Source organism: Mustelus asterias, chromosome 4, assembly GCF_964213995.1.
Source record: "Mustelus asterias chromosome 4, sMusAst1.hap1.1, whole genome shotgun sequence".
Classification (NCBI taxonomy): domain Eukaryota; kingdom Metazoa; phylum Chordata; class Chondrichthyes; order Carcharhiniformes; family Triakidae; genus Mustelus; species Mustelus asterias.
In genome coordinates, this window is record NC_135804.1 from 79123694 (window position 1) to 79148110 (window position 24417).

The window sequence follows — 24417 nt, forward strand, 5'->3', positions numbered from 1 at the left end:
TTCTGTACGGGATCTTCCAGTCGGTGGATCCTCTCTTTCAGTGGTGAGTAAGGTGATGTGCGGGCAACTTTTAAATATGGCACCCAGATATGATGGCGAACCACCCAACCAGCCCCACCATACAAAACATCAAGAAACTTCCAAATGCATAATTAATTAGCTCATCATTGTGCGATAATGCACAATTTCCCACTGACCTCCATATCAGGAAACATTCCCTGTTGGCCTGAACTTCTGACAGTGCTGCACTCCCTCAGTACTGTACCAGCATGTCAGACTGGATTATGTGCTCAAGTCTCGAAGTGGTGTTTGAACCCATGAAGAACCAGCACCGTGACCCCTATCTGAATATCCTGGGACAGAGATAGGGAATGAAAAATTCATTTTGCGATCACGTCTTCGTGCTACTGCATAAGGTAAATATATTTCAGAGCTTAGAGGAGAATTAATTCAGAAAGCAAAATATACAGAGCTCAAGTATTTTATTGGTTTCAAATAGATAAATATTTACTTTACAAAATGTACAGGTAAGTAGGTCTCCAGTTTTGATTGCTAGTTGCCTCTAGTGTGCTAAAGAACTTGATACTGCTTTCAAGATGACATATAGGAAGTTTGCTACAACAATAAAGAAAACTGAATCAATTTGCAATGCAATCTCCTTCCTGTGCAGCTCGGTTGCCTGCACAAAGCAGCGACAATCCTTCATACAGTTCCGTCAGCATGCTCTGTGTCAGCGTTGCAAGAAAGTGTTGGAGCATGAGAGGCTAAGCTTGTCCGAGGCTGCATCCGGTCAGAAAAATCTCTTCAAGCGCTGCGGTTCCTTGCGAATGTGCCTCTTCTCCAGTTACATCATCTCTGCAACAAGGGAAAGAATGTTTACTCTACATTGTTCCAGGCAAATTCAAAGTGGGGAAGGAAGACAGTGTTTGTTAATTGCAGTGTAAAACCATCACATAAATAATGACAGGGTTTGGAAAAGACTCTGCAAATCTACATTACAATCCCCGTCTAGAAGTTGCCTCAGCCTACAGGGTAATTGAAGCATTTATCCAGGGCAAGGTTTTGACATATCAGAAGTCAAACTGTTGCAGCCCCACCCAATAATTTGGTTGATCTGTGTGGTGAGGCTGTGGAGATAATGAGTCGTTGTTCAGTATTCCGCAAATCCTCCGAGATATATATGCAAACAGCAAATGTGGTTATCCCCCAAGATCATTATTTTAAAATCACAAATTAGTGACAGTATTCCAGCCCACAGGTGAAATTTTTTAGAGGCCTGCTAGCTTAACCTGACACTTGAAGTTACGTTTTAGATTGGGAAGATATGAGCGAGGGGAAGGAGGGAGATACAACAAAACTTCAACCAAAACTGTTCATTATTGCACCTGCAAACTGCAGATGGTAGAAACAGAGGCTTTGGGCGGAATGCTACAGCCTCCCCAAAACCATCCTGTCCCCAAGCCCGCCCCCACCTGTGGTCGATTTCCTGGTTGCGGAAGCAACTCACTATTGGCCGCCGGCAGGATCTTTGGGCCTCAGCGAAGACGGCGGTGATTTACATTCCTCACCCATGCCGCTATGGGCTGGGTCATCTTAAGCGGGACCAGAAAATCTCACCAGTGGGAAGTGCAGGAGAATTCTGCCCTAACAAATAAGTAGCACCTTTCATTAGCTTAGGATATCTCAAAGTATTTTAGAACCATTGCAGCAGTTTTGAAGTGTGATCAGTGTTGTAACGCAGGAAAGCGGGCTGCCCCCAAACTGAGATAAGACGGATTATATGATCATAAATCTTAAGAAGCTGGTTGAGGTGTAAATATTGGCCTGGACACCAGGGAGAACTCCCCTACTCTACTCAGATTGGTGCCAAACTGATACTTGATTGAGGTGTGCTGCAATGTTGGAGGTGCCGTCTTTTGGATAGGACTTAAGCCAAACCCCCCCTTCTCGTCTCAGGTGGATGTAAAATATCCCATGGTGAAGAAAAGGAAGAGAGTTCTTCCCAGTGTCGTGGTAAATATTTATCCCTCAACCAACATCGTCAAGAGAGATTGTCTGGTCAGTATCTCACTGCTCTTTGTGGGAGCTTGCTGTACATAAATTGGCTACCATGTTTCCCATATTACAACATCAAGTTCACTTCATAAAGTACTTCATTAGCTGGAAAATGCTTTAGAATGCCCTGTGGTTGTATATGAATGCTCACTTTTAAAAAAAATAAAGAGCAGCATCCCTCCCCTTACCCACTGCGGGTTCCTCAACAGGGGAGGAGGGGAGAGTGCAAGCAACGAAGAAAGCCATTGACATTAGGATTCCACTGCCAGTCATTGGTGGGCTGCCTCCGCTGCTGCAAAGCTCATCAGGTTTTAATTTTCCTTATTCTTTCAATGGATGTGGGTATCACTGGGCTGGGCCAGCATTTAGTGCCCATCCCCAATTGCCCCCGAACCTCAGCCATTTCTGAGGGTAGTTAAGAGTCAACCACCTTGCTGTGGATCTGAAGTCACACATATGCTAAACCAGGTAAAGACGACAAATTCCCTTCCCGAAAGAACATTATTGAAGCAGTTGGCTCACCATTATTGAAACTAGCTTCCAATTCCAGATTTTATGAATTGAATTTAAATTCCACGTGCTGCTATTTGAACCATAACACCAGAAAATTTGCTTGGGTTTCTGGATTCCTGTCCAGTGACATTGCCATTATGCCAACATCTCCCCTGTAATTTTAAGTATTTGTTCTTGGGTTTTAAGGTTCCCTACTCTGGTTTTAAAAAGACAAATGCAGTTAATGTTGAAGTCAATGGCAACATTTTGATGGTGAGAAGTTTGGCAATGTCGGTTCTTAGTGAGAGGAGGTTAGGTTTTTTTGCTTTTTCAGGATGGTAACTACATGGCAAACACAGCACAACTGTTTCTAGCTGTTTACCTAACAGACCTGAGGCGTTGTCCAAATCTTTCTGTGAGCTGGTTATTGGAGGCTGCCTGTTGAATTTAATTGACAATATGCAAATATCAGAGAACTGTCCCAATTGGGCACTATGACGGAGGGAAGGTGACTGGACCTCAGATACTTCCTGCTGTTTTGTCCTGGGGATGTGCAAATTAGCCTCTGTCACCAATAACTCACATGGTCAGCTTAATTGAAATGTAGAAGCCAGCAGTTCTCTTCCCTTTGGATATTCAACTCTTTAAAACACATCTGAATCAAGGTTACAATGAACCTGGAACCAACTGAAGCTGAAGTGAACTAAACTAGCGGGGAGCAGGGTGTGGAACATCATCCCAGATGTACAGCAAATTTACCAGTGAGGAGTAGCTTTAAATCAGATTTTAGGAGATAACAGGACAATAGATCCATACCTGAGAGTAGAAGAAGAATCTAGGAGGCAACCAAGGGGCAATTTAGTCCAGTCATGGTCACCTATTGCTTCCTGAGAAAATAATTATTCTATTTTTCCAGGGAGAGAATGAAACAAGTGGAAATGCAGATTGTAAGTACAACCTATTAGAGTTACCAAAAAATGTTTAAATAATTATGTACCTGCTAATGTCTGGTCGAGGTCTGCAATAAAATCCTCCAAATCCCTTGTGTCTCCAAGTTTGGCTTAAGGGGAAAATAAACAAAGTATTTAATCTACAAGTTGAGAACACAAATAATTCAGCCGAACTTTGAAGACCCTCTTAACTCATAACAACAACAAGCCTTTAATGTGCTAAAGCATCTCAAGGTTCTCCACAAGAGCAACCTGATAAAAGATGTACTGCAGCAACTCTCTAAGGTTCCTTTGGCAGCACCTCCCAAATCCTCAACCTCTGCCACCTAGAAGAACAAGGGCAGCAAGTGCATGGAAGCACCACTATCTCCAATTACAGGCAGCATGGTAGCACAGTGGTTAGCACTGCTGCTTCACAGCTCCACGGACCTGGGTTCGATTCCCAGCATGGGTCACGGTCTGTGTGGAGTTTGCACATTCTCCTCGTGTCTGCGTGGGTTTTCTCCGGGTGCTCCGGTTTCCTCCCACAGTCCAAAGATGTGTGGGTTCGGTTGATTGGCCATGCTAAAATTGCCCTTAGTGTCCTGGGATGCGTAGGTTAGCAGGATTAGTGGGTAAATATGTAGGGATATGGGGGGTAGGGCCTGGGTGGGATTGTGGTCGGTGCAGACTTGATGGGCCAAATGGCCTCTTTCTGTGCTGTAGGGTTTCTAAGATTCCAGGTTTTGCTGCAGGTCACGCACCATCCTGACTTGGAATTATATCGCCATCCCTTCGGCAGCACTGGCTGAAATCCTGGTAGAGTCTTTACCACAAGAAGAACAATGGATCAAGAAATTGGTACCCTCCAATTTCTCAGGGGCAAGTAGGGTGGACAGAAAATGCGGGTCTTGCCTGTGATACCTACATCATGCAAATGGATATTTTATAAAAAACTGACACTGAGTCACATATGGAAAACAGCAACCAAAAGCTTGGTCAAAAGGATAGGCTTAGAGGAATATCTTAAAGGAGAGAGTGATGGAGAGATGGAAAGATTTAGGGAGGGAATTCCTTACTGCCTAGGTGGCTGATGGCATGGCCCTCAAATGGAAGCAAGGGATACATAAGGGGTTAGAGTTGAAGCAGTGCAGAGTTCTTGGAGGGTGGCATAGCTGGAGGAGAATACAACCTTGGAGGGATTTGAAATTTGTAATGTAACTATGCATAGGATCATCCATCTCTTGTTCTCAAGTTTGCTACATTTTTGTTGCAATCTTTTCCAGTTACAGTATAGTATCTAACAGATTTACCCTCAGTTCTGAAGAAGAGCCAAATGGACTCAAAACATGAAATTTGTTCTCTCTCCTTAGAGATGCTGTCAGACCTGCTGAGTTTTTCCAGCATTCTCTGTTTATGTTTCAGATTCCAGCATCCGCAGTATTTTGCTTATCTCAATGATTCTATTGTGTTTAATCTCCACACTGTCTGGCAGGTTGTTCCAAACATTGTGAGCGAAGATGTACTTGCTGATATCAGACACAGGAATTTCCTCAGATCTGTTCCTGTTCCGCCTAGAAGTCAATTTAGAGTTCTCAGGGCCTGGGATGCCCAGACTATTTTATAACCTTCTCCAAGCCATTAAAAGACAAGGTTTTAGCAAGAAGCATGGAGAAATAGGCCTGTAGAATTTTGCACACTGCGTCTGAAGTGAAACAAGGTCATAATACACTATGTGTAACTTACTGCATTTTGTCATGCTGCTGTTGCTTCAGGACCTGAACCTAGTGATGCGCAAGGCAGACTTCCATCTGTTCCCACTGCAGGGTTTTCCTGTAATTGAGCACTAGCCTGTCGCCAGAGGGTTATAGCTTGAAGTGCGCCACCCCTCATCAAACATGGCTGACCAGGAATCCCTCCCACTCTTACTACCTGCCATTAGCAGGATTTTGCAGGTTGATTCTCAGTCTGTTTGGCCCCATTGACCTTGATCATGGAGTGGGACTCAAACCCAGAGCTTCTGGCTCAGAGGCAGGGACACTACCCATTGCGCCACAAGACCTTCATTTTGTCATATATAAAGAAATAAAAATATGGAATTGAATATCAGGGGCTGTATATGGGCAGCCCATCTAAATGATGACAGTTTTGTGTTAATCCCTGAGAATCTCTACTGTGTGTGAGCTCCCGTCTATACCATAGCAATTATCTCCAATCGGCATGTAATTTTAATTAAGAGAACTAAAGGTTGAACCAGTTAATATTTTCATCTTACAAATTAAAAAAACATCCCTGTCCCTAATTTGTTCCTTGCGCCTTAACCATTGAAACAGTCTGCTTTCACCTCCTCAATCTGATTGCTTTATTTTTAAACAACACCCCATAATCCCCATTCCAGCAAACAGTTTGAATCAGTTTTGTTCTTCTCTATACTCTATAAAGGTGTTAATGAGTAAAATTATTTAGTTAGTGAATAAGTAATTATTGAAGCATGGGGTGTTCCACAAATATTAAAGCTTACCATCAATTCTTTTCACCCAGTATATTCTATCACTTGCTAATTACTTTGCCAAATTGCTGAGGCATTTGAAGCAATTATTCACAGTCTCCCTATGCTATCTTAATTGTTTCTATATGAACAAGTCATCTCTTATTTTGCTTATTATTATTTGATCTTTCTCAGGTTTTAACTTGACATTTCCATGCCCTACTGTAGAATTAATCTAAAGTCCCTTAGTTGAACTTTCAGTCTCCCCTCCATTCCCACAGGAGATTCATTTTAACATCCAGGTCATTTCTGCATTCAAATTCTGGGAAGCAATTTAATCATGTTAGCTTGACAGAGTGACTGAGCAGGACTGAGGGTCAGGAGAATCTTGAGTAGGTTCTGATCTCACCCAGGCTGTGATCAGGAAGATACCATTGGTACAAAGCCCATAGCTGTTGAGTGAGGAAAGGCAGGATTTCTGCTGTGATTAGCCATGTCCCTACTGGAACAACCCACGGACAAGATCAAGCTCAGCCATGATATCACCACAGTCAAAAGCTTACCCCACTGTCCAAGCTCATGCTTGAGTGTAACCATGAGTCAACAGGAAATGGTCCCCTCCAGCCAAGTGAGGAGGAGACTGGAACATTATGTTGGAGTTCATTGATTCAGTAACTATGAAAATTTGTGTCTGTAAGTATATGAAACTAATGCTGCAATATCCTGACACCACTTTGAAGAGTGATTGGAGAGCCCCTTAACCAATCACAGCCTAGAACTTTGACCAATCTGATCTTAGAGATTGCCAGTAAGCCAATCAGATCTTAATCATGGTAGCAAAAATATATATACTGGGTAATAAATCCCTTGTTCTTTACCAAGATATGCAAAAAGTATATTTGTAAAACAATGGACATATCAATATGACAATCCAGAAATTTAAATTTCACCATTAACATGCCTCCCTCACATCATGTCACCACCATTTCTGGCCAAATAACACAACACACCCATACAGACTTCCAAATGCTTTGAACTCAGTTACATCTCTCTTCAGTGCTGGGCAAACTCGACCTGGCCCCCAATCCTCAACACTGTACCTCTTAATGGGAGGCCAACTGTAAAGGTACCAAATATACATGCTGCTTACATAATTAACCACCACTGATAGGAGAGACCATGCTGCCCACGATCTAAGGCATTCAGACAAGAATGCCTTAGATCGTCAATTATAACAGGAAATGGGCCCGAAATGCAGATACGACAATCAGATACACAAAGACCTAACACCTCGGAATAAATCTCTAGCTGTGGTGTCTCAACATTACCACACAATGAAGGTGAAAATAAGTTTTAAAAACGAACAAAATCTTTGAGGGAGGGAAAGTTTGAATGAGATCCTGCCTCTTGGTAGGGGATGAAAAGGGTGGCCTTGTGAAGAAATGGAGAGAGCTTTGTAATATAACATGTGGACATTTGGAAAAAGAGGGAATCTTTGAGGAGACCGAGAGAGAGCATTCTGTTGGGAACAAGGCGGGGAAGACCAAAAGACCAGCTGAGATGGGGGAATAAATGAAAGCAAGATGCATACACCCCTGCTGAATGAGAAAGGCAAGGAGGGAAACCTCACTGTGGGGCGCAGATCTTGAGTTCAGGAAGGGACAGTTGTAATTTAGATTTACTGGCCTTACATTATTCTATGACTCAACTCCCAACGGAGTATTAAGTAACTCCTGCAGCTGGGGAATCCATTGAAAGTAACCAACTTCACGTCATTTGCCGGATACCACTGAAATAACTGAAGTTTCTGGACGAATAATTGGCATCACAGTGAGTGAAACATACCTTCTTCAATTCCCCAATGTAGAATTCCAGTCAGGATAGTGTCACTTCAACACGGGGTGGTGAAAGGTAACATCAATCAGTACTTATAGTTACTTACCATCACAGCTATCTAGGCCAATACTGCCACCACTGTAGGAGTACTAAGAGCAAGGCTAGGAGCCTTTAATAATGCAAATTATTTTATTTCCTACCTTTGGATGCTGTTGTGTCCACAGAGTTCAGTCTCTCAATACTACAGTTTAAGCTGCTTCCAGCAGATGAGGCTGTACCTGTCAGTGATAAAAGTCAAAGATCTGAGAGTGCTGCTTTGTTCCGCTATTTACCCAGAATCTTACACCTTTTAGATGAATAATCAATATCTAGGTCAGCACCTATTTCACAGAAATGATTGCAACAGTGCTGCAGTCAATTCTGTCAAAGTCCAGAATCAGAACAGTTTAAGATTATGTATTATATTTTCATTCATCAAGGATTTTTTAAATCCTCAATCCTACAACACAAACAGGATGTTTATCTCAATTTAACCAGTGATGCATCTCATTGCTATTTGTGGGATCTTACTGTGCATATATTAAATATCGTGTGTCCCTGCATTACAACAGTGACTGCACTTCAATTGTACCTCACTGCCTGCAAAGTGTTTTGGGATCTCTTGTGGTCATGAAAGATCCGATATGAATAGTATCTTTCATGTCTGGATTGAAAATGAATGTGAGTCATTCTTGACTAATGCATAGTGACCACATGTAAGAAGTGATACTGCAAAGAAGTACACTTAAAGCAGGCCAAATTTGCAAACGTTTTTCCCCCCCCCTTTCCTGAGGCGAAAGAGAAACAAAGTAACATGCTTAAGAACCAGTCTGATTGTCAGGATATTTCAGCTCAGGCAAATGAAACTAATGAGCTGGCACTAACCCTGGTGTACATTTTACAATCCAATTTCAGAGCAAGTTGATAGTAGAATTCTATGCATTAAACAGATTATAATAAGTTTTATTTAACAGATTGCAGATTCAGAAGAAGGTCTAAGCAGCAACACTAACTAAAGACTGATACAATTGGTTAGGGTCATAAACAAAACAAAATTACATGCATAGGGTAATTTTAATCTAATTCAGAAGGGAAACCCATGGGATTGCGTGGTTTGCTGTTTTTATACTCAACACAATGAATCCACGAGGGAGTAAAATAAAGCCAATGTTGCACCCAAACCTGTCAGTTTCCCAATGGGCAAGTGGGATTAAAATTGCCAGTCCATTGTATTGTAGGATCGAGGGGCAACTTCATTCTTCCAGCAAGTTTAATCAGACACTCCCAATGGAAGGAAAGTTTCTAGCCTTCTTTGGGCTATGATGGGCTGTGACAGCCCATAAGAACAGCAAAAAAAAATTAAATTTAAAAAGTTTTTTCTTCTTCCTCTCCTATATTGCAGTTTTCTTTTTATCAAAAGTGGGGCAGTTACTACTCTACCCTAATCCGTGTTAGCATTAATCCCAAGAAAAAAAAACTTGCTTTAATATTGCACTTCACAAAACCTCAAAACATTCCAAATTTGTTTCCGACCAATTAGCTACTTGATGAAGTGCAGTCACTTTTGTAATTTAGAAAACATAGCAAGCATTTTGTACACACAGTCCCACAATTAGTGATATGATATTGGGCAGATAATCTGTTTGAGATGTTGGCCGGAATCTTCCCACTGTTCACACCGGCAGGATTTTCCCATCCCACTACAGTGAATGGCGATCTGTCTGGCCGCCAAATTCACTGACCTTGATGCAGCAGGAGCATGGCATCACACCCATGAGATATAAATAATGACCAGGATATCAGGATAAACATCCTACTCTTATTTAAAAAGTACCACAAAATCTTTTACGTGTACCTGAGGCCAGCTGAAACATGGTTTTAATGTCCTGTTCATTGGACAGAACTTCCGAGAGTGCAGTATACCAACTGCACTTAACTTGAAAATTATTCACCAATAGGTAAAATGCATTCCGATAAAAAAAAGTTTTGTTCTATAAAAAAGGAGATTAATGCTTCAATGGAGTGAAAAAAATTGAGGCAGAGTGGAGCTCATAAATGTTTTACTCCATTCTTGAAGTTACAAAGCCAGTGCTCAGAATGAACAGGCAAACCCAAATCCATTCCAAAAATCAAATACAAAATCCAATTTGTGGTCCCCACAAGAGAGACAAACAGGATCCAAGTTGACAAGATAAGGCATTACACCTCATCTTGGGCCTGATCTGACACTTGATCTTAGTCAAAAGGCCGAGAATAGCCTGGCATAGATTTTAAACACCAATAGAAATTAAGATGCGAGTTTAAGCCTCACCTTAAACGGTTCAATGGCATCACTGAATCCCACACTATCAACATCCTGGTATTACCATCGGTCAGAAACTGAAATGCACGAGCCATATAAATACAGTGGCTACAAGAGGTCAAAGGCTGGGGATCCTGCAGCAAGTAACTTACCTCCTGACTCCACCATCTACAAGGCACAAGTCAGGAGTGTGATGGAATACTCTCCACTTTCCTGGATGAGTGCAGGTTCAAAAACACCTCAAGAAGCTTGACACCATCCAGGACAATGCAGCCCATTTGATTGGCACTCCAATCCCTCATCTTAAACATTCAATTTCTCCACCACCAATGCATAGTGGCAGCCGTGTGTACCATCTACAAGATGCAGTGCAGGAACTCACCAAGGCTCCTCAAGCAGCATCTTCCAAACCTGTGACCTTTACTACCTAGAAGGACAAGGGCAGCAGACACAAGAAAACACCGCCACCTGGAAATTCCCCTCCACGCCACTCACCATCCAGACTTGGAAATATATCACCGTTCTGTCATTGTCGCTGGGTCAAAATCCTGGAACTCTCTCTCAAACAGCACTGTGGGTGTACCTACAGCACTGGGATTGCATTGGTTTAAGAAGACAGCTCACCACCACCTTCTCAAGGATAATTAGGGATGAGCAATAAAAATACTGGCCTAGCTAGAGATGCTCACATCCCGTAAATACATTTTTTTTAAACCTGGGCAATTTTAGAAATGGAATTCAGAGTATTTCTTTCCTTAAATTTGGGAAAACAAAATCTGGTATCCCACCAGGAAGCTGTTGGATTGTAGTAAAAACTCAACTAGTTCACTATTTTCTTTCAGGGACTGAAACTATGCGTACCAACAGCTCCGTGCCAGTGTTTACGCTCCAAATGGGTCTCTACCCATCCTCATTAATAAATCCTCTTAATCCTTTCTCCCCAATGACCTCAGTTACATTTTACAAGCATGAACATCAAAGAATGTATTCCTGATTCTTTATCCAGCCAGGTTTATACTGGACCCCAATCCCAGTGTCCTTGACTCTTAACAACCTTCCATAATAATTTATTAAACCCTGCGGTTAATCATTCGAGAAAATAATCACCATCTTTGCAGGTTCAGTTGTATGGAGAATTAGAAAGTTAAAGGAGAGGGTAGAAGTCTGGCAGCAGACAGAGGAATTCATCAGGCGAATGAGGCTGCGGGAGTTCTTCCACAAACCCCAAGAGGCCAACAGCAAACACAATGAGACAGCCAACGAACTGGACAACCGACAGAGATCTGCAATGCAACCGAAGGGAAAAGAGTCGAATTGGACTCCTCCGGAAGGCCGCTGCCCTCGACTTGACATGTATGCCCAAGCCATCAGGAGGTGCGTCAACACCAAATTCATCAGCTGCACTCAAGACAACCCCGAACATCACCCAAGCACAACGCAACGCCATCCCACACTCTCAAGATCAACCGCAACATTGTCATCAAACCAGCAGACAAAGGAGGGGCCATCGTCATACTGAACAGAACGGATTACTGCAAAGAAGTGTACCGACAACTCAACAACGAGGAACACGACAGACAGTTACCCACAGATCCGACCAAAGAACACACCCGTCAACTCAACACTCTGATCAAGACCTTTGATCCGGACCTTCAGAGCACCCTCCGTGCTCTCATCCCACGTACTCCCCGTGTTGGAGATCTCTACTGCCTCCCGGAGATACACAACGCAAACATACCCGGCCGTCCCATCGTATTGGGCAATGGGACCCTGTGCGAGAACCTCTCCGGCTATGTCGAGGGCATCCTGAAACCCATTGTACAAAGAACCCCCAGCTTTTGTCGCGACACAACGGACTTCGTACAGAAACTCAACGCACATGGAGCAGTTGAACCAGGAGCACTCCTCGCCACAATGGATGTCTCGGCACTCTACACCAGCATCCCCGGCAACGATGGCATTGCTGCAACTGCCTCAGTGCTCAGCGCGGGCAACTGCCAGTTTCCAGATGCAATTTTACAACTCATCCACTTCATCCTGGACCACAATATCTTCACCTTCAACAACCAGTTCTTCATCCAGACACACGGACCAGCCATGGGGACCAAATTCGCACCTCAATATGCCAACATCTTCATGCACAGGTTCGAACAAGACTTCTTCACCGCACAGGACCTTCAACTGATGCTATACACTAGATACATCGATGACATTTTCTTCCTTTGGGGTCATGGTGAACAATCACTGAAACAACTATATGATGACATCAACAAGTTCCATCCCACCATCAGACTCACCATGGACTACTCTCCGGAATCGGTTGCATTCTTGGACACATGCATCTCCATTAAGGACGGTCACCTCAGCACCTCACTGTAGCGCAAGCCCACGGATAACCTCACGATGCTCCACTTCTCCAGCTTCCACCCTAAACACGTTAAAGAAGCCATCCCCTACGGACAAGCCCTCCGTATACACAGGGTCTGCTCGGATGAGGAGGATCGCAACAGACGTCTCCAGACGCTGAAAGATGCCCTCATAAGAACAGGATATGGCACTCGACTCATCGATCCACAGTTCTGACGCGCCACAGCGAAAAACCGCACCAACCTCTTTAGAAGACAAACACGGGACACGGTGGACAGAGTACCCTTTGTCGTCCAGTCGTTCCCCGGAGCGGAGAAGCTACAGCATCTCCTCCAGAGCCTTCAACATGTCATTGATGAAGACGAACATCTTGCCAAGGCTATCCCCGCACCCCCACTTCTTGCCTTCAAACAACCGCACAACCTCAAACAGACCATTGTCCGCAGCAAACTACTCAGCCTTCAGGAAAACAGTGACCACGACACCACACAACCCTGCCACAGCAACCTCTGCAAGACGTGCCGGATCATCGACATGGATGCCATCATCTCACGTGAGAACACCATCTACCAGGTACACGGTACCTACTCTTGCAACTCGGCCAACGTTGTCTACCTGATACGCTGCAGGAAAGGATGTCCCGAGGCACGGTACATTGGGGAAACCATGCAGACGCTACGACAATGGATGAATGAACACCGCTTGACAATCACCAGGCAAGACTGTTCTCTTCCTGTGGGGGAGCACTTCAGTGGTCACGGGCATTCAGCCTCTGATCTTCGGGTAAGTATTCTCCAAGGCGGCCTTCACGACACATGACAGCGCAGAGTCGCTGAGCAGAAACTGATAGCCAAGTTCCGCACACATGAGGACGGCCTAAACCAGGATGTTGGGTTTATGTCACACTATGGGCGGCACGGTAGCACAGTGGTTAGCACTGCTGCTTCACAGCTCCAGGGTCCCGGGTTCGATTCCCGGCTCGGGTCACTGTCTGTGTGGAGTTTGCACATTCTCCTCGTGTCTGCGTGGGTTTCCTCCGGGTGCTCCGGTTTCCTCCCACAGTCCAAAGATGTGCGGGTTAGGTTGATTGGCCAGGTTAAAAATTGCCCCTTAGAGTCCTGAGATGCGTAGGTTAGAGGGATTAGTGGGTAAAATATGTGGGGGTAGGGCCTGGGTGGGATTGTGGTCGGTGCAGACTCGATGGGCCGAATGGCCTCCTTCTGCACTGTAGGGATTCTATGATTCTATTCTATGATTCTATCAGTAACCCCCCACAGCTTGCCTTCTGGACTTGCAGAATCTCACTGGCTGTCCTGTCTGGAGACAATACACATCTCTTTAACCTGTGCTTAATGCTCCCCCCACTCACATTGTCTGTATCTGTAAGACCTGGTTGGCTGTAGAGATTTGCATTCTAATCAGTATTCTGTAACTTGATTTTGTGTCTCTGTGCCCTGTTTGAGAGCAGATTTCCAGTCCATCTGACGAAGGATCAGCGCTCCGAAAGCTAATGGCATTTGCTACCATATAAACCTGGTGTTGTTAAAACCCTTTCTATGAGATAGCCAGTTACTTATCCAATTGGCCAAATTTCCCTCTATCCCACACCTCCTTACTTTCTTCATGAGCCTACCATGGGGGACCTTATCAAACGCCTTACTAAAATCCATGTATATGACAGTAACTGCTCTATATTCACCTACACACTTCGTTACCTCCTCAAAGAATTCAATCAAATTTGTGAGGCAAGACTTACCCTTCACGAATCCGTGTTGACTATCCCGGATTAAGCTGCATCTTTCTAAATGGTCGTAAATCCTATCCCTCAGGACCTTTTCCATTAACTTACCGACCACCGAAGTAAGACTAACCGGCCTATAATTACCAGGGTCATTCCTATTTCCTTTCTTGAACAGACGAACAACATTCGCCACTCTCTAGTCCTCTGGCACTATCCCTGTGGACAGTGAGGACCCAAAGATCAAAGCCAAAGGCTCTGCAATCTCATCCCTTGCCTCCCAAAGAATCCGAAGATATATCTAATCTGGCCCAGGGGAATTATCGACCTTCAGGTTTTTCAGAATTGTTAATACATCTTCCCTCAGAACATCTGCCTCCTCCAGCCTATATCACACTCTCATCCTCAAAAACATGGCCCCTCTCCTTGGTGAACACTGAAGAAAAGTATTCACTCATCGCCTCTCCTATCTCTTCTGACTCTATGCACAAGTTCTCACTCCTGTCCTTGACCGGCCCTAACCTCACCCTGGTCATTCTTTTATTTCTCACATAAGAGTAAAAAGCCTTGGGGTTTTCCTTGATCCGAACCGCCAAGGACTTCTCATGCCCCCTCCTAGCTCTCCCAAGTCCTTTTTTCAGCTCATTCCTTGCTAACTTGTAACCCTCAATGGACCCAACTGAACCTTGTTTTCTCATCCTTACATACGCTTCCTTCTTCCTCTTGACAAGACATTCAACCTCTTTTGTGAACCATGGTTCCCTCACTTGGCCATTTCCTCACTGCCTGGAAGGGACATACCTATCAAGGACACACAGTATTTGTTCCTTGAACACGCTCCACTTTTCATTTGTGACTTTCCCTGACAGTTTCTGTTCCCATCTTATGCTCCCTAATCGCATCATAATTACCCCTCCCCCAATTATAAACCTTGCCCTGCCGTACAGCCCTATCCCTCCATTGCAATAACGAAAGACACCAAATTGTGGTTGCTATCTCCAAAGTGCTCTCCCACAACCAAATCTAACACTTGGCCCGGTTCTTTTCCCAGTACTAAATCCAATGTGGCCCCACCTCTTGTCGGCCTATCCACATATTGTGTCAGGAAACCCTCCTGCACACACTGTACAAAAACTGCCCCATCGGAACTATTCAACCTATAAAGGTTCCAATCAATATTTGGAAAGTTAAAGTCACCCATGACAACTACCCTGTGCCCTCCACACCTATCCATAATCTGCTTTGCTATTTCTTCCTCCACATCTCTATTACTATTTGGGGGCCTATAGAAAACTGCTAACAATGTGACCGCTCCTTTCCTATTTCTAACTTCGGCCCATATTACCCCAGTAGGCAGATCCCCCTCGAACTGCCTTTCTGCAGCTGTTAAACTATCCTTGATTAACAATGCTACGCCGCCACCTCTTTTACCACCTTCCCTACTCTTACTGAAACATCTATACCCCAGAACTTCCAACAACCATTCCTGTCCCTGTTCTAACCATGTCTCCATAATGGCCACAACACCGTAGTCCCAAGTACCAATCCATGCTCCAAGTTCACCTACCTTATTTCGGATGCTCCTTGCATTGAAATAGACACACTCCAACCCACCTTCCTGTCTGCCGGTACACTCCTGCGACGTTGATACCCTCCTCAGTACCTCACTACACTCACTGACTTCTGGACTACAGCTCCTTTTCCCATCCCCCTGACAAATTAGTTTAAACCCCCCCGAAGAGCCGTAGCAAATTTTCCTCCCAGGATATTGTGCCCTCTGGTTCAGGTGCAACCCGTCCTGTTTGTACAGGTCCCACCTTCCCCAGAATGTGTTCCAATTATCCATGTAGCTGAAACCCTCTCTCCTGCACCACCCCTGCAGCCACGTGTTTATCTGCACTCTCCCTGTCCCTCAACAGGCTATCATGTGGCACCGGCAACAAACCAGAGATGACAACATGATTTGTCTTGGCTCTCAGCTTCCACCCTCGCTCCTTAAATTCCCGTTTTAATTCCCCGTCCCTTCTCGTACCTATGTCGTTGGTACCGATGTGTACCATGACTTGTGACTGTTCCCCCTCCCCCTTAAGAATCCTGAAAACACGGTCCGAGACATCACGGACCCTGGCATCCGGGAGGCAACATACCATCCGTGAGTCTCTTTCGCTGCCACAGAACCTCCTATCTATCCCTCTAACTGTCGAGTCCCCAATAACTATTGCTCTCCTACTCTCCCCCTTTCCCTTCTGAGCCACGGTATTATAATTAAATAAAGCTAACTACAAAGACAAGAGGGAGGAACTGGCCAGAGTTGATGGAAGGGAGCCTAGCAGGGAAGACAGTGGAACAGCAATGGCAGGAGCTTTTGAAGGTTATTCGGGAGGCACAACAGAAATTCACCCCAAGAAGGAGGATGAGGCATCCAAGGCTGGCGAGGGAAGTCAAGGACAGCATAAAAGCAAAAGAAAAAGCATACAAAGTGGCAGGGATTAGTGGTAAGCTAGAGAATTGGGAAGCCTTTAAAAGTGAGCAGAGGACAACTAAAAAAGCAATAAGGGGGGAGAAGATGAAATATGAGTGTAAGCTAGCTAGTAATATAAAAGAAAATAGGAAGAGTTTTTTTTCAATATATAAAAGGCAAGAGAGAGGCAAAAATAGACATTGGACCACTGGAAAATGGGGCTGGAGAAGTAAGGAAACAAAGGAATGGCAGAGGAACTGAATAGTTACTTTGCATCAGTCTTCACGGTGGAAGACACCAGTGGGATACCAGAGCTCCAGCAGAATCAGGGGGCACAGGTGAGTGTAGTGGCCATCACTAAGGAGAAAGTTCTGGGGAAACTGAAAGCTCTGAAGGTGGATAAGGAACCTGGACCGGATGGAATACACCCCAGCGTTCTAAAAGAGATAGCTCAGGAAGTTGTGGAGGCATTGCTGGTGATCTTTCAGCAATTACTGGAGGCAGGGAGGGTCCCAGAGGACTGGAAAGTAGCTAATGTAACACCGCTGTTTAAGAAAGGAGGGAGGCAGCAAACAGGAAATTCTAGGCCAGTTAGCCTGACTTCAGTCATTGGCAAGATTTGAGAGTCCATTATTAAAGATGAGATCGCGGAATACTTGCAAGTGCATGATAAAATAGGACTGAGTTAGCACGGCTTTGTCAAGGGGAGGTCATGTCTGACAAATCTGTTAGAGTTCTTTGAGGAGGTAACAAGGATGTTAAATAAAGGAGAACCAGTGAATGTGATTTATTTAGATTTCCAAAAGCCTTTGGCGAGGCGCCACATAGGAAACTGTTAAATAAGTTAAGAGCCCATAGTGTTAATGGTAAGATCCTGGCATGATAGAGGACTGGCTGACGGTAGAGAGTGGGGATAAAGGGGTCTTTTTCAGGATGGCAGCCGGTGACTAGTGGTGTGCCTCAGGTCGGTGCTGGGACCACAACTTTTCATAATATACATTAACAATTTGGAAGAAGGAACTGAAGGCACTGTTGCTAAGTTTGCGGTTGATACAAAGATAGGTAATGGGACAGGTAGCATTGAGGAAGCAGGGGGGGCTGCAGAAGGACTTGGACAGGTTAGGAGAGTGGGCAAAGAAGTGGCAGATGGAATGCCATGTGGAAAAGTGAGGTTATGCACTTTGAAAGGTGGAATGATGGCATAGACTATTTTCTAAATGGGGAAATGCTTAGGAAATACTCAGCATGGCTTTGTCAAAGGCAGATCGTGCCTTACGAGCCTGGTGGAGTTCTTCGAAAATGTGACTAAACACATTGACGAAGGGAAAGCGGTAGATGCGGTTTATATGGATTTTAGCAAGGCGTTCGATAAGGTCCCCCATGCAAGGCTTCTAGAAAAAGAGAGAGGGCATGGGATCCAAGGGGCTGCTGCCCTGTGGATCCAGAACTGGCTTGCCCAAAGGAGGCAGAGAGTGTGTATAGATGGGTCTTTTTCTAATTGGAGGTCGGTCACCAGTGGTGTGCCCCAGGGATCTGTTCTGGGACCCTTGCTGTTTGTCATTTTCATAAATGACCTGGATGAGGAAGTGGAGGGATGGGTTGGTAAGTTTGCCGACGACACGAAGGTTGGTGGGGTTGTGGATAGTCTGGAGGGATGTCAGAAGTTACAGAAGGACATAGATAGGATGCAAGACTGGGCAGAGAAGTGGCAGATGGACTTCAACACAGATAAATGCGTAGTGGTCCATTTTGGCAGGTCAAATGGGATGAAGGAGTACAATATAAAGGGAAAGACTCTTAGTACTGTAGAGGATCAGAAGGACCTTGGGGTCCGGGTCCATAGGACTCTAAAATCGGCCCCGCAGGTGGAGGAGGTGGTTAAGAAGGCATATGGTGTGCTGGCCTTTATCAATCGAGGGATTGAGTTTAGGAGTCCGGGGATAATGATGCAGCTGTATAAGACCCTTGTCAGACCCCACTTGGAGTACTGTGCTCAGTTCTGGTCGCTTCATTACAGGAAGGATGTGGAAAAGATTGAAAGGGTGCAGAGGCGATTTACAAGGATGTTGCCTGGATTGAGTGGCATGCCTTATGAGGATAGGCTGAGGGAGCTTGGTCTTTTCTCCTTGGCGAGACGTAGGATGAGAGGAGACCTAATAGAGGTATATAAGATGTTGAGAGGCATAGATCGGGTGGACTCTCAGAGGCTTTTTCCCAGGGTGGAAATGGCTGCTACGAGAGGACACAGGTTTAAGGTGCTGGGGTGTAGGTACAGGGGAAATTTTTCACGCAGAGGGTGGTGGGCGAGTGGAATCGGCTGCCGTCAGTGGTGGTGGAGGCAAACTCAATAGGGTCTTTTAAGAGACTCCTGGATGAGTACATGGGACTTACTAGGATGGAGGGTTATAGGTAAGCCTAAAAGGTAAGGATATGTTCGGCACAACTTGTGGGGCCATAGGGCCTGTTTTGTGCTGTAGTTTTCTACAAAATCAGAAACACAAAGGGGCTTGAGAGTCCTTCTTCAAGATTTTCTTAAGGTTAACGTGCAGGTTCAGTTGGCAGTTAGGAAGGCAAATGCAATGCTAGCATTCAAGTCGAGAGGGCTAGAATACAAGAGCAGAGATGTACCTCTGTGGCTATATAAGGCCGAGTGGCCTAATTCTGCTCCCATGTCTTATGGGAAATAAATGTTGACCTTGCTAGCCACATCTACTTCAAGATTTTTTTTAAAAATGGCATTTGCTTCCAAAGCCAATAACATAGAACAAGCATACTGTATACACCACAGAAACAGGCCATATGTCCCAACAGCTCAGTGCCAGTGTTTATGCTTCACAAGGGCTCTCTTCCCATCTTCCTTCATCTACCCCCAGCAGTAACCCTTTCACCTAATTCTATCTCCCCCATGAGCTCAGTCACATTTTACAAATATGAGCATTGAAAAATGTATTCCCAAACCAACATGTCAAGAGTTCTGTGACCACACCATTCTGCGCTGGCATTCCCAGAAACAAGCATCACCATGAACTTCTGTACAAAGACTGCCCTGCATTCATGTTTTGTCAGCAGTGAGTCCACAGCACCCCGTGAGCAAATCCCAAGACCTTCATGCTTTAGAATGTCAAGCTTATGCCATTTGGACCATTTTGAATTTTAAACAAACATCCCCCCCCCCCCCCCCCATTCCCAGGGCTAATAGGCACACAAACTCACTCTCCGTGTCATCGATTCCACTGTCAGCAGCACTGGTCATACTCATCTTCTTCATTTGATTCAAGTGCTCCTTGTACTGAACACCATTGTTTGTGGAGCAGGAGAGGTCTTCCATGACTGTATTGAATTCATTCAGGGCAGCATCAAATTCATCCTCTCGCCACACTGAAAGATTTTCAAAAGTCACATTTAGCCAAGTTGCTTTATAAAATGTAACATTGTAAACATGCTCAGACTGGCTTAAAATATAATAACCTTTGTCATCCAATATCAAACAATCCAACTGTACTATAGGTTTAGAGTTTCCATTTATACCGTCATTTCACAACACATTTCATTAGGGTTGGGCAGCAAATCTTAGTCTTGCCAGTGATACCAACATCCCATGATAGAATAAAAACAAACAGAAGGTTAGCAATTGTGGCTTAGTGTGACTCTCATATCTGAGTCAGAAACACAGGGGTTCAATTCTACTCCAGACACACGACTACATCATCCAGGTTGGCACTCAGTGCAGTTCTGAGAAGTGCTGCATCCTCAGAGGTGCTGCCTTTCTGATGTCCCATTTGCTTTCTCAGGTGGCCATACAAGATCCCAAGACATGAATTCAAAGAACATGGATGTTCTCCCGATTGTCCCATCCAATCATTAACTTTCAACCAAGATCATCACTAAAAAAATAGATTATTTGATCATTACCTCAATGCTGCCTTTGGGACTGTGTGTAAATTGATTTAGTTTACTATAAAGTAGTTTTGAACGCCCTGACATCATGAAAGATCATGCAATCAGAACAAGACTTGAATTTTGATCTCTGTCACAATCTCAGGTGGAAAGCAATGACTAAACTTCCCAGTATTAATTAAACCTACCAACAGAGACCTGCAGTTAATCGGCAGATATATTTTATTCCAAGTATGGTGCATAATATAAAGCCTTAATAAAATCATTAAAATGACTCCATTCCAGAATACAATCCAGATTAAAACGGGATTACCTCACCCCATTTAGCCAGGAACAATAAATTCTTTCAACCTGGCTACATCTGCCCATGCTCGCTTCACCTAATCAGAATTTGTAGATGAGATCCATGAGGATTTTAAAATGAGTTTGAGTTTTTTATCCTCACATCTTGAATAGGTTCTCAGCAAGACCTGTGAATACTCAGCAACACTTAATATGCAGTCCTTAATCTTAACCTCAGAGTGTCCAGGCAAGATGCAGCAGTCAGCTCTAGAATTTAATGCTGAGGAAGGAAGGTTTTATTATGGATTTTTAACAATTCATTCTCAAGAGGAAGAAGTCACTGGCTGGGCCAACATTTATTGTCCTTTCCCAAGTGCATTTATCAGTGTCACAAGTAGGCTTACATTGACACTACAACGAAATTACTGTGAAAATCCCCTGGTTCCTGAGAAGGTGGTGGTTAAGTTGCCTTCTTGAACTGCATGTTAATTCACAGTGCCGTTAGGGAGGGAGTTCCAGGATTTTGACCTAGTGACAGTGAAGGAATGGCAATATGTTTCCAAGTCAGGATGCTGAGTGACTTGGAGGGGAACTTGCAGCTGGTGCTGGTCCGATGTCACACTTTTGCTTCTAAGTGGTAGAGGTCACAGGCTTGGGAGATCAAAGTTGCCACAGTGTATCTTGTAGATGGTACACACTGCTGCTACTGTTTGTCAGTAGTGGAGGAGTGAATGTTTAAATTGATGGATAGGGTGTCGATCAAGCATGCTATTTGTTCCTGGACAGTGATAATCTCTATATAGATCCTGTCCAAATGTCCAATGCCCTTATGTGACCTGTCATTAGATCCAATTGGTGTCCCAGTTTTCCTGGGGCCTCTTGCAATCAGGGGCAGCATTTTTTAACTGGGGAGCACATCCACAAATATCTGCTCCTAAAAGATGGTGTCTTTCCACCACTGGGTCCACTGGAGATCTTTGACTGTCTGGAGCACTTGGAGGGGTTTCACAGTCCAAACACCTCTCCTGTGATTGGGTGTAATGGTTACGATCATGCCTTGTGATGACACCAATAATAAGGTGTGCTTAATAAATCTGGTAACTTGTGCTGACAAATAACATGAAAAACTGAAAGATAATCGAAAGGGGAAAAAAATCTGGTTTCAGGGAAGGGCCCTGCCAGCTCTTACCCAGTCTGCTCCACATGTGACTCCAGTTCTATACTCTCAGTTTTAACTTCATGCCTTCATGGTAACAAGGAGTGGGCGTTGTGTCGGTGCCTTGCGATTGCCAGCCACACCCCAAGAACAAATTTTCAAAGGCATTTTAAGCGGGAGTGATCATTATGTTATCAGGGAGGGTGATCAGAAACAGTTAATTTATCTTAAAGTTTCAGACCTCACAGAATATAACCCAGAGCTTGGACAGCTCTATCCGAAAATACAGCGGCTGCTGGAAATCTGGAATATAAACAGGAAATGCTCACTAGTTCAGGCAGTATCCGTGAAGACAGAAACAGAGTCAACGTTTCAAATCTACATTCGAATTGGAAAGCATTTTTGGTGAAAGATAACAGACTCCAAACATCAATTTAGTTTCTCTCTCCCACAGACTTGCTGAGAGTTTGCAGCATGTGCGGTTTATGATCGAGATACAAGCGTATCGAGCACACAGCGATGCTCGGTACAGCAGCTGCAGTTTCACCGCTGTCTGAGTGACTTTAAATAACTTTCTCGCTGTTCACAGTGAAACATTGAACACCTGTGACACTGGGTTAAAGAACAGACAAAAGCGAGATGTGACTGAGCAAGTTTCAGTGTTAAATTCGGCCAGTGTCAATGCCTGTCTCAGACTCAGTGCCAGTCCCAGAAAGACTCAATTCCAGTCCCAGACAGACTCCGTGCCAGTCCCTATCTCAATGCCAGTTTCAAACAGTCGCAGCCAGATTCAGTGCCAGTCCCAGACAGACATAATGCCAGTCCCAGTCTCAATGCCAGTCTCAGTCAGGATCATTACCAATCTCCGCCACACTCAGTGCCCCAGGCAGGCTCAATGCCAGTCCTTGCCACACTCAGTGCCAGTCCCAGTGCCAGCCCCTCTGTCGGTTCAAGTCTCTTACCGGAATTGACTGCATCATTTGAACTCATGCTGATAGCTCCACTCGGCTTCTCTCTAACTTTCTAAAACGGGACGTGTCTTTTTATCCATCTCACCTTCCCGCCCCCATAGCCTTGACTAACCAATCATAATCGCAGAGTGTATGTGAACGACGGGCACTTCAGCCAATCAGCAAGAACCCCGGAAGGAGGCGGAAACTAGCTGACGTCATTGGAATTTAGAACAAGGAATCCCGTGACGTCACGGAATCCCCAGCGAAGTTCCTGAATGAATAAACTTTCAGCCTGAATATGAAGTTTTGGAGTTTGCAGAGGATGAACGTCCCTCCTCTCTTTTTGTTTCTATGTCCCACTTCAAATATCATAGAATCACAGACTGCCTAATGCACAGGAAAAGGTCATTCGGCCTATCCTGTCAGTGCTGGCTCGAAGCAAGAGTAACTCACCTAACCGCATTCCCCTACCCTTTCCCTGTATTTTTTTTCTCTCTTCAGCCCTCATCCAATTTTTTTGAAAGCCATAATTGAATTTGTATAATTCACAGGCAGTGCATCCATTTCACAAGGACTAGAATACAAAAGCAGGAATGTACTAATGAGGCTTTATAAGGTTCTGGTCAGATCACATTTGGAATATAGTGAGCAATTTTGGCCCTGTATCTAAGGAAGGATGTGCTGGCCATGGTCCAGAGGAGGCTCACGAGAATGATTCTAGGAATGAAAAATTTGATGTAGGAGGAGCATTTGAAGACTCTGGGTCTGTACTCAATAGAGTTTAGAAGGATGAGGGGGGATCTCATTGAAACGTACAGAATACTGAAAGGCCTGGATAGAGTGGACATGGGGAAGATGTTTCCATTAGTAGAAGAGACTGGGATCTGAGGGCACCATCTCAGGATAAAAGGACGACCCTTTAGAACAGAGATGAGGAATTTCTTCAGCTAAAGGGTGGTAAATCTTTGGAATTCATTGCAACAGAAGGCTGTGAAGGCCAAGTTATTGAGTGTATTTAAGACAGAGATAGATAGGTTCTTGATTAGTAAGGTGATCAAAGATTACAGGGGAAAGGCAGGAGAATGAAGTTGAGAAATTTATCAGCCATGATTGAATTGCGTTGCAGACTCAATGGGCCAAATGGCCTAATTCTGCTCCTATCACTTATGGTCTTTTGGTCTATTCCACATCTAAATCCAGAATGTGAAACACTGTCCTCATGTCACTGCCAGTCACCTTTAACCTGTGCCCTCTGCTTACATCAATGGGAGCAGATTGACCCTATTTATTCTGTCCAGACCTCTCATGATTTTGAATATCTATCAAATCTCTGCATACATAGGAGGGTCAGTACTGTGATTCCTTTGCCCTGTATCTAGTTGCTTCCAACCCAGGGTGCCCTTGGTGAAGTTGCTGGGTGTA

General features: G+C 44.4%; 1 protein-coding gene across 1 annotated transcript; it reads right to left on the minus strand.

Annotated features, from left to right (window-relative positions):
• Positions 1-466: 466 nt before the first annotated feature.
• LOC144492337 (regulator of cell cycle RGCC-like) lies at positions 467-23096 on the minus strand. The gene is made up of 5 exons (XM_078210331.1): positions 23005-23096; positions 19921-20085; positions 8001-8078; positions 3545-3607; positions 467-855 (listed from the first exon to the last, which is right to left on the minus strand). Exons 1-5 carry the CDS (start codon positions 23030-23032, stop codon positions 845-847), a joined length of 345 nt encoding a protein of 114 aa, XP_078066457.1. The 5' UTR covers positions 23033-23096; the 3' UTR covers positions 467-844.
• Between the last annotated feature and the right edge of the window lie 1321 nt (positions 23097-24417).

Coding starts and splice junctions, on each gene's coding strand:
- LOC144492337 (XM_078210331.1), bottom strand. CDS start 23,032: ATGAGTTCAAATGATGCAGTCAATTCCG. Junction 20,086..23,004: donor AAATGATGCAGTCAATTCCG/GTAAGAGACTTG, acceptor AAAATCTTTCAG/TGTGGCGAGAGGATGAATTT. Junction 3,608..8,000: donor GGACACAACAGCATCCAAAG/GTAGGAAATAAA, acceptor TTTCCCCTTAAG/CCAAACTTGGAGACACAAGG.